The following is a 10,412-nucleotide window of genomic DNA, read 5'->3' on the forward strand; positions in this document are numbered from 1 at the left end:
GACGGAACGAGTTCTCCATTAGTTCATGGTGCCTTCCACGCTCGTCCTATCACTGGGTATTCGTTCAACATTGGACCTGGCATGTTCGGCAGTCAACACTTGTGGGCTCCAAGGGCGATCTTTCGCTCACTCCAAATTTCAAGGAGAGGTGGCGGCGTTAATGGGTTAAAAAGTCTCTGGAGGCGCAGATTGTATACTAATGCTGGGATAAGGCTCTACCACTTAGCTACTCATGTTTCTTATGTTGGTATGCATAAATACTATGTATATGGGGCGTTGAAGTATGTGGATCTTGTCATATTGTATTTCCTTTATTTCATTATGTACGGAATGGTTGATCGTTGTAATCTTGCTGCAGAAGAACATATTGACACCAAAACGGCGTCCTGTAACGTGGTGTGGAAAGTAGAAAGACAGTTTGTGCATACATAAATAATGTCCCGTAATCACTAATCACGAAACTCAAGCACCTACTGGTGTTCACGTAGCCAGCTATCCGTTCCGTCTTGTAACATGCCACTGATTTTCTACTGGTACTAGAATCAATAACATCCAATGGCTACTCCATATTGCACCAGCGAAGTTTGCTGATAAACAGTTATGATCCGCATGAACTTCTGTGCCCATTACTTGAAAAGGCTACCTACCTAACAATCATTGTTTCGCTGTTTCCAGCATTTGGTATCGAAGGAGACTACAAGATGAAAGAAAAGAAAAAAGAAGCTAGACGATACCAGACCAAAGAAACTGAATCGAAAATATCTGCAAAAGAAAAAGTACCCACTGCCAGGATCGAACTGGCGACCCATGCATATCTCTTAAAACTGAAGAAGTATAAGAACATAGTGCTAACCACTACACCAAGCGGGTATTTGTGGCATAAATCCTCCTTATTGGTCTCTACCTGCGGTTCGTAGATGCTGCCCCACTGTCAAAATCCTCCGAACCTCCGATCCGCTTACCTGATGGCCATTGTAATGGATGACAAAACCGGGAAAGGGCATAATGGTGGCTGTTGCGCGTCGATTGTAGTCGAATTCGTGGCCTGGCTCTAGAAGACAAGCTCTGGAGAAACAGAAGAGAGTTTGCCACGAAACCCATGGGGGGGACCATGCTGCCTTTTTAGGCTTTAAATTGTTTTCCTTTTAGCGCACTGACTCGCTACGGCAAGACGCTTCAGGGACCCCTTTTTGTAAATTACTCCGTCCTTGACATGCGGTGAAGCAGGTGTGTCGTGGCGGTTGGCTGTGGCCCTTACAGACAGCCGTTTTTTGCCCTTGGCCTTCCTTGCATGCTAATGTTTTTGACAATCCTCAGTATAGAGTGCATATGTGTCGCCAAGTCTTCCCGCGATTTTGAAAACAAGTGTTAACCGTTTACCTACTCTGTAGGTCGCACGTGTAACAGATGTTTTCAAATAAAATGCATGGATGATGCCGTCACTCGACTATTGGTTGGCATGTGACTGCCTAACTATCAGAGCGATCCAATATCGATCGTATCTTGTCCCTCCGAAATTGAGAGCGCGCAGCTAGACATGGACCTGAAGTATATACATGTATTTACTTGGAACCTAAACCTAGCCAAGGGTCCATAGTGACGATTCAGATACAATATTCTACATCAGGCTGCCCTCGCTTCCTGCTATCACATAGAGCAACCGCTTCAACGTGAAGTCATGGCGAGAGGAAACTATTCTACATCACGTAAAGTCATGACTAGAGGAAACTATACAATATCCCTCTTCGTCCTCATCGAGCTATGTTGCACATTCGCAAACACAAAGACTGACATGGTTTGCCTCAATAGCATAAGAAATGATTTACTAAGAATACGCCCATATAACGAACAAGAACTATTTCTTTGTGGCAAGCAATTGGCCTGGAAATTTTATTCGATATCGCCATGCAGCAGTCACGAAAATCCTGAAGTTATGTGAAGAACATAATCTTTTGTTATCATCTGGTTGATATCGTGGCTGCGACACCGGTTAGGCAAGCAGTCGATGTGTCGCAGTGCCGCAGTACTGTAACATGATCATAGTTGATTTCTGTTCGCCTGCTAGAACCTTGATTGTACACAGCGGAGATGGAATACATAGACTTGCCATACGAAATATCGAAGTAGACCTACACGTTTCAGAAATTGAGCTGTACGAAAGCCCAACAATCCTGGAGATTTCTCAATTGCATGGTTTTTCCACAACCTATTTCCGGCATTGGCCGTGGCCAGTGCTGTGGGATTGCCATCTCCTCTTGTCATCTTTCCTTGTTTGTGGCTGGCATACTTGACCTTGGCGCACTCTCGCAGCTCCTCGCCTCACCAGCGACACCGAGTGATTGGGATCTTGCTGCCGCTACATAATTCATCCTGACCATGGCCTAATTCTTCTCACCACAGTACACGAATCTAGGACCTACCGCCCTCGCCACGAACCGTACGATACCGGTAGCGAAGTATGGTTTCAGGTGGCGCCCAGCACGTTATATGCTCTACCATATCAACCTAAGCATCCGCGCGTGGAATGTTGTATGAGAAGGTATGCACAAATTCCAACAAGAATTTGTCAGATATTGAGAAGATACCCAATCTTGAAGAGGCACTAATCAATTGACCATAGTGATGAGATGACCCATTTCAGGACTTCATAATTATCATCAGTCGCCATCGATGGCATTCCCATTGAGACGAGTGGCTTGACGTGATTCAATAACAGACACTGGCATTTGACGAGAGCATGTCGAGTGACGAAACGAAATGAGACGGTATAGGTAGTATTGTTTTGTCTTGATTAGATTTGGTTTAGTGCATACATTAATACAATTTCCATGGACATGCCAGGTAGATTTATCACAATTGCACCCTTATTCACGCAGTTGCCCGTGATTAAACACGCACCAGTGACAAGCGACTCATTCAGTAACCGCGTGCAATCTGCTTTATTAGGTCGTTTATTGTATGCTGTCCCCTTCGCCCAAGACTATTTATACTACTTCCGCTGCCTATACGTTTACCAAAACCATTTGTCGTAGCAACATCAACACATCTAAGACATCTTTACTAATGAAAGCACTATATAACCTAGTTTGGATGAGCCTTCCTAGCTCAATATGCTTTGCATTCCCAAATAAGCACTCTCGTATCCTTGAAGTAATAGATAAATACCTGTAGTTATATGTAATCGATAATTCGACGCATACTATAACGGTATAGAGTGTCGACTGGGCTGGTACGACTATAACAATTCCTAAAGGAGATGGACTTAGACTTGTTATCGTACTGACTTCAGTAGAGTGGGAAGTCCCCTATTTGTGTCTCCCTAAAAACGTAAGTGGGCTAATATATATAATATGGCTTGTATCCTGGGTGGGCATTTCCGGCGAGGGATGTGATCAAGGCGCGCTTTTGCAGGCTGGCGTGCTAAGCGAAGCAAGTAGTAGCCCTTTGTTTTATTGGCATATAGTAGCTGCTTATATTCCCTTCTGTCTAGCTATTAGATGACGGGAGCACCACGGCCAGGGCCTGGTATGAATGGTTCCCAGCTGGAGCTGAGTTTATAGACGCATTCCAAGGTATGAACTCATGTCTTTCTTGGGGTCTTATGTATAATTACGCTTGGTAAGCTGACGGCCAAGCAGTGCAGCCCGGAGATCATGTTGCCATTGGAGTACAGGCCCACAATACCACGACTGGCAACGCGTAAGTCAACTGCTCCTAAATCGAGCTTTAAGCAATACTAAAAACCAAACCAACAGTACACTCGAAAACCGTAACACAGGCGATCGGTACGATGTCAGCCTTGGTGCGGACGGAGTCACGCATTGGCAGAGTGTCAATGGGGGCGTACAACTTGCCGCAAGCTTTCCCATGGACAACAACCGGGTTCGAGTGTATTCGCCAGAATTGCCATGCCTTGCGACAAGTTCGAATGGGCATGCAGACCTGCACAAACAGTCATAAGCGTTGTTTGATGTTGATTGTTGAACTCTGACATGAATCATCTGCATCTGATATATGACGGTGGCGCAAGGATGTTACAGATTCTCAACAGGATGGTGACCACTGGAGCTTAGGTAATTCATGGTTGTTATGATGGCACGAGCGACCTTCATCACATACGAGCTAATTTATCAATTCCGGCGAATAAGTGGGAATGATGTTGAATAACAGTCGCAATATATTTATCAGCTAACGGCACGACCGGCAAATTCATGGGAGGAAACATCAAATACTCTTTGGTCAAGCTATGCCTCGAGAACATTTCCTACTCCCAACTACTTCGATTCTCCAAATCACCTTTGTGAGACCATTACCATGACTCCATTCATTGTGATGATCCAAAATAGAGAAGAACGCAACATGGCCATGATAGCAAGGCCGGATATCCATAACAGCGTCGATGCCATGTCAAAGAGAACAACCAGTCCCACACAACACCTCGTATATAATCATTTCGATGATCAGATAACATCACCCACGCTCTATATTTCTTCCTTGAACTTCGGTTGACTTCCAAATCGATCATACCTTCTCCGAATGCCCATTGTTAAGGAGCATTTCTAGCACGATCTGTTGTCCTGCAACCTCCGGATGCGCCATACAAATCTTGACAGTGCCCTTTGAAGCAAGGCCAAGCTCTCCTCCATTGGCTATTGCATCATGCCCATTGCTCGGTTGGTAAAAACCACCAGTCGGACCCCTAACACCATAGTCGAGGACTCTAACGTCCCTGCCCGCGATGATCTGCCTCAATCTGCCATTTTCGGCGTTGCGTACTTCGACATAATCCTCATTAAATAGCAAAAGGTACTGGCCGTACATTGTGGCACCTTTGGCCTTCTTCTGCTTGCCACTGTACTCCATGATGACGGAACGACTTACATCACTGTGTTTGTCGATATAGACAGCGCAGTCCTCATACGCGAGAAGGAATTCTTGAGTGTTGAGACGGAACATTCCCAAGGGCTTCTGGTCCCGGATGCGGCTGGCGATGTTAGCTATGGCAGGTTGTTTGACATCCGGTATGCTCATGGGGATCTTCTTGTCCAGCGTCATGAGCTCGAAACCTTTAGCGGTTGAGATGGCGATGTACATATTGAAAAGGTTGATCGAGTAACATTCTGTCGGCAAGTAGAAGTCGTCGAATTCACGGAACGTCTCAGTAGATCCTGAACCCTTGCCACTCTTGAAGAAGCGAGTCTTCCGTTCAGTGGACTTTTGAAAAACAGGCTCCAAAACCTTGAACGTGCTGTGAAGGCCCTCCTTCTTTCTGTAAAATACAAGCATACGATCCTTCATACGGGCCGTTGCAAAGAAAGATACATCTTTAGCCAATCTTTGTGGCGACCGTCGTACGTTGTCGCCTGCAGGGGCAGGGAAGTTAGAAGGAGGTGCAATGACATCCAATGGGTAGGAGATCAAACTCCTGTCTGCCAGAACAAGAACAACGGAGAATTCCTCTAGCACTGCTATTTGCGTGACTCTAGAAAGAGCAGTGGTCTGCGATGTTGTTAGTATTGTAAATCGATGAATTATAGACAGGGTTATAGACTGACCTTTAGCCAGCCTCTCTGATCACCAGCCTCGGCCACACAGACGCCGGCGTCTGTGCCTACCGCGATCATATTCTTTCCATAGGCTGAGAAGCCTGTTGCGCAATTGACTGGAGCCCGAGATACTGGCGGTGGGCCACGGCCTGGACCAAATGTCTTCTCGAGGTCACGAATTGCTCGATCAAGCGGCGTGTTGCGAATGTGAACACCACTGACATACTTGCCCATAGCGGAAACAGAGTCATATCCAAAGGCACTATCGGCAACGACACGAAGGCGGAATGGCTCAGCATTCTGTGCATGAAGGGCCTTTGCATGTCGTGTTTTAGCTTCGATGATTTTGTCGCACCATTCCTGCCGCGCCTGTGAAGATGGCGCAAATAGAGTATATACTTCATGACCTAGATGCTTGACTCGGAAAGGCCAGAGAATCTTGCCTTCGCTGTCGTTTGAATTCGTCGGTGCTAACCTAGTGACTGCAACTGAACCTATAGATGAGTTCGTGGCTGCGTGCTCTAAGCCGGGTCGGTCCCCATTAGCGTATGGCGTACCAGGCTTGTTCAGTCTGGGATCCGAGCCCTTTCTTATGTCTGTGGCTGAGTTTGCCGCACGAGTCAAGGGGGCAGCGATGCCCTTCTGCTTAGAGACTGGCTCGTCTTGACTGCTCTCGAGGAACAAAAGTGGCATCGGAATGGGCTGCAAATCGTTAATGCAAATCATCGTTATACTATACTCGACAACTTACCTCTTTTGACACATCGTACTTCTTGTCCGGCCGCCCATCTTTGGCCGCTACGAGTTTTGACAGGATCAGGTAGTGATCAAACAGCAGAGCATGCGTATCGACCCATCGTACACCCTTCGAGCCCATCCTTTGCAGATCACCTTGAATTATCAACTCGCGGCCAAGATGGTCAAGGTTGAGGTCTGCATGGAATCCTGGACGCAAAACGAGCATTTGATCGAGCTCAATCATGGTAACCTTCTTAGTCATCTCGTCGACCTTTGCATCAGCTTCTAGTACAACCTGCTTGATCTCATCCATAGCCTTGATCAGATTTGTCTTCTCTTCACTATCCTCAAGCATGTTTTTCATGCTGGTTCCTAGAAGAAGGTTATACCTCTGAAGCCGAGTAATTGGTGCTTTCAGAAAGGTCGTCCAGTCTAGCTTCTGCGACCGAGCATGCGTCCGATTCTGCTCCAAAAATTGTTTGAACATGTAGTTTCGATCCTTTTCTTTCCTGACGAGGTATGTAGCATACGGATATGCAGAAGCATATTCGATGTAAGCCACCTTAGCTTTTCGAATCCATTCTCGGAATAGGTCGCTGAATCCGACAATCCAAGGGCCCTGCTCCTTCTGCCGGTATTTCAATTGTGCCAACAGATGATCCTTATTGATTTGCTGAAGGGCATCAATCTTTCCGAATACGGCATTAACGAACCTATCGACCCTGTTCTCCGCAATGATACGTGGCTGAGTTTTCAGCAGTCGATCACGGTACAAAACAGCTAAAACGTCAAGCTGACCCATGAAGTCCTCCTCACTGGTGATAATCTCATGAAGATTATTCTGGCGCTCGATCTCCTTCTTGGTCTTGGCCTCCACATCTTGAGCCTTCAGGTTGTAATATGTTGCCCAGTCGACCTTCTTGACACCATCCCCAAGCACGTCATCCAGATTAGCCTTCTTTAGTGTCCGGCCGCAATAATGCGAATAGCAACGACCGAAAACTTCGTGCGTGGCAGCCTCGTCATCGACCTCGTGCAGTTTGGGAGCGTAACAGCCTGTCCCGGTAAGTTGCCATATGACACCAGTGATGCTGCCAGGCCCGAACTTCAACCACTCTTCCTCCGGAACCAAAATGCCAGCCTTGAGCATCAGCTCAACGACGGTGGTACTCAGACCTTCGGCATCAGCAACGTTCATCGTTGGAACCTTGGAGCAAAACAAGCGGACAAGCCCATCCTCGACCGTCTTGATCTTTAAATCTGGCTCCCCTTCGGCCATTTCCCGAAGCCATTTTGAGATACCACTAAGAGCCCATGGTTCAATACATGTTCTCGTGTCAACACTCGTTATCTTTTCTGGGATGAACTTCTTCCTCCTTCCACTTGGCAGTGTAATCACATCGTAGTTTATAGACGAGGCGCTAGCAGCATCGTAATTTTCATTTGGTAAGCCTTGCTGTGCGGATAGCTGCTGTTGTTGCCGCGCATGCTTCATACGATTGGCCTCTGCATCCGTCCTCGAACGATTGGGTATTTGTACTTGGGGGAGGTGCTGTGCCCAGATAACGATATAGATCTCTCAACTTGTAATTGCTGAGCATTTTGGCCGTAGTAGGCATCTGGCCCAGAGTATGGCCGAGAGTCGGTGCTGAGGGAGTATCCATGTTGGCTGCCGCGGTGAGGCGATTGCACGGACAGCATGGAACTACTATCAGAGTTTGGATTGGCAGGAATCGCAGGAAGTGGCCGGTTAGACAATCCTGGATGATAGAACATATCGGGATAGTCTTCCTTATATGGCGAATCACTCCCGCTTTGTCGCGAGTGTAACGAAACACGCTCGTCGCCTTCGTCGAAACTCAAACGATGGGCGCTTGGTGCCTGCAACCCACCAGTGCCTCCATAGTCGAGGTCGGCTTGCTCAAATGCCGGGTATGTACTGCTTTCTTGACTTCGCTGAGAGGCATGTCTACTGCGGGGGTGGCCAGGTTCTGACTGTCCTGCGGGTAAACATCGTTTTCAGGCGTTGCTAGATTGTTATCATAGGTCAGGTTGCCTGCATAACCACCACTGAACAAGCCGAGATCCATCGCAGCATAGTCACTATCGCTGCTAGGCTCTTCAGGCAAGTTTGGCATGGCAGGCAGACTGACTTCTGGCTGGCTGAACAATGGGAACGACATGCCCCCGCTTAGGCGGCGGTCGTCCTCATCTGCCTGCTGCATTGCCATCAAGCCTGCGGCTGCCTCTGGGTCACTCTCGTCAGCCTCATCTTCGGGATATGGATAAGGGTTCCGCGAATGGTTGCGGTTGACAGTGGATGCATTGGAAGAGAATCGCTGAACTCCAGAAGCATCGTCGGGTGTGTTTACAGTTGTCGCGGTGGAGTGGTAACTAGCCGTTGAAGTGAGCCGGCGCAGGTTTTGCAGATCGTTGTCTCCTATGCCACCATTCCGCTGGTCAAAAGCACGATGCCGGCTCTTATGAGAGTCGCCACCCGCACTCAGCTCATCTTCTATACTCTTCATGATATCGTCCTGTGTCATGTATTCTGATGAGCCATCAGGAGTGCCATTTGACTCTTCCCAAGGACTCTCGGCAGCAGGACGGCTCGGTAATGGCGCATTCGTCGGGTGCCTTTGCAGGCCCGGCGAAGGCGGCTGCCCTTGAACGGGCGGAGATGGGAGGGGTGAAGCTTGAGAGCTAGATCTCGAGGCACGGTTGTTCAGAAATGAATGCGGGTCGTTGGCTGAATAGTTTGGTCCTACAGGTATGTCTGAGTAGTTGGGATAAGGTGCTTGAGAAGATGATGTCGAATACGAAGTCCCGGGGGGGCTCGTGGCACTTGAAGGATAGGCATTCTGAGCAGGATACTGTGATTGCGTCGCGTCGTATGGTGGATAGCCCGGCGAAATTTGATCGTAGGCAGGATACGTGGTAGGCGGCGACGCGGTCTGCGCGGCCTGCGCTGGCAGTGAAGCATAAGAGGGCTGCGACTGCACGTAGTTGGAAGGATTCATAGCAGGAGTTGGCGAATAGCTCTGGCTATTGTAGCTACCGTATGCCGAGCCGGCGTACGTCGACTGTCTTTGAGGGATGGCGGGACTTGTACTCGTGTATGCGGCAGGGTTGTACGGCGCGGGCGTGTAGCTTGGTGTCGTGGTTGATGTAGGACTGTAGGGAGCAGCGCTTTGTGCGCCATAGCGACTCGGGGCCGGCGGTGGGTGTGCATGGGGGTGATATGGCAATGACTGCGACTGGGCTCGACCGACGAAGGTCTGAGGGTTGTATGTTGACGGCGTTGGTGGCGTCTGAGCCGCATACTGATGCTGATATCCCGACATTGCTGAGTTGGTCGAGCCATAATTCAATCTAGAATGGCCAGGCTCTGTCGGGCTTGCAAGAAAGAGCTCCTCCTGGCCAAGTCCCCTGGTGTTTATTGTGGGCTGGTACGCCGATCGGCTCCCAGGTCTTGCGGCGTAAGGTGTGGCGGCTCCGTCGTCACCGCTGTTGAAGCTCAGCCTTCTATTGGGGCTGCCCGGGATCTGATCATTCGCGATGGGGTACTGGACTGGCGGAATGTGGCCATACCGGCGTTGCTCGTCGCCCCGAAACGACATGGCTGCTTGCAAGCTGCCCCGAGAACAATAAAGACAAAGGCGAGACTTGGCGCAAGGCGTAAGCACAAGCACAAGTACAAGCAGAAGCAGAGCTACAGGCTCCGGTCTCTCTTTCACCAGGAACAGCACCGATTATGTTATGTTACTGTAGGGGACTTTGCTCTCGCTCGACCAATCTTATCGCTGATGCCGTGTGCGGAATGCGATTTGACCCAATTTCCTAGAATGAGTCTCCATTCGCCCCGCTGCCTTCAACAATGCACCATAAAGATTGATTTGATGATTGCGCCCGAGCCCCCACGGTCGAGTAATTGTTTGTCGTCGTGTCGCTACAAGGATACTTTGCTTGTCGTCTCTTGGACCATCTATAGTGGACGCCCTGATTCCCTAGTTGCGTGTCGTGAAGAGGTGAGACGTCGTGTGCTCTTCACGTCGGGAGAGATTGAGATCCCCTAGGCTAGTGTGATGCCACAGCTGAAGGGTATCTATTTAGGCTCGGCAATGCGTT

At 48.8% G+C, this 10,412-nt stretch overlaps 2 protein-coding genes and 1 non-coding gene across 3 annotated transcripts; 1 reads left to right on the forward strand and 2 right to left on the reverse strand.

Annotated features, from left to right (window-relative positions):
• Positions 1 to 777: 777 nt before the first annotated feature.
• On the reverse strand, positions 778 to 870 carry BKA67DRAFT_t162. The gene has a single exon. It is a non-coding gene; the product is annotated as a tRNA-Ile (tRNA).
• Positions 871 to 3,350: 2,480 nt separating this feature from the next.
• BKA67DRAFT_650150 (uncharacterized protein) lies at positions 3,351 to 4,156 on the forward strand (the record flags this gene model as incomplete). The annotated part of the gene is made up of 4 exons (XM_046106040.1): positions 3,351 to 3,366; positions 3,498 to 3,572; positions 3,639 to 3,699; positions 3,756 to 4,156. 4 exons carry the CDS (start codon positions 3,351 to 3,353, stop codon positions 3,958 to 3,960), a joined length of 357 nt encoding a protein of 118 aa, XP_045953459.1. The 3' UTR covers positions 3,961 to 4,156.
• A 365-nt stretch (positions 4,157 to 4,521) lies between these two features.
• BKA67DRAFT_595119 (CNH domain-containing protein) lies at positions 4,522 to 9,904 on the reverse strand (the record flags this gene model as incomplete). Its single annotated transcript, XM_046105126.1, has 6 exons — positions 4,522 to 5,499; positions 5,556 to 6,248; positions 6,298 to 7,836; positions 7,869 to 8,230; positions 8,281 to 8,623; positions 8,657 to 9,904. 6 exons carry the CDS (start codon positions 9,902 to 9,904, stop codon positions 4,522 to 4,524), a joined length of 5,163 nt encoding a protein of 1,720 aa, XP_045953460.1.
• Positions 9,905 to 10,412: the final 508 nt, after the last annotated feature.

This window comes from Truncatella angustata (genome assembly GCF_020726525.1).
Source record: "Truncatella angustata strain MPI-SDFR-AT-0073 chromosome Unknown BKA67scaffold_9, whole genome shotgun sequence".
Classification (NCBI taxonomy): domain Eukaryota; kingdom Fungi; phylum Ascomycota; class Sordariomycetes; order Amphisphaeriales; family Sporocadaceae; genus Truncatella; species Truncatella angustata.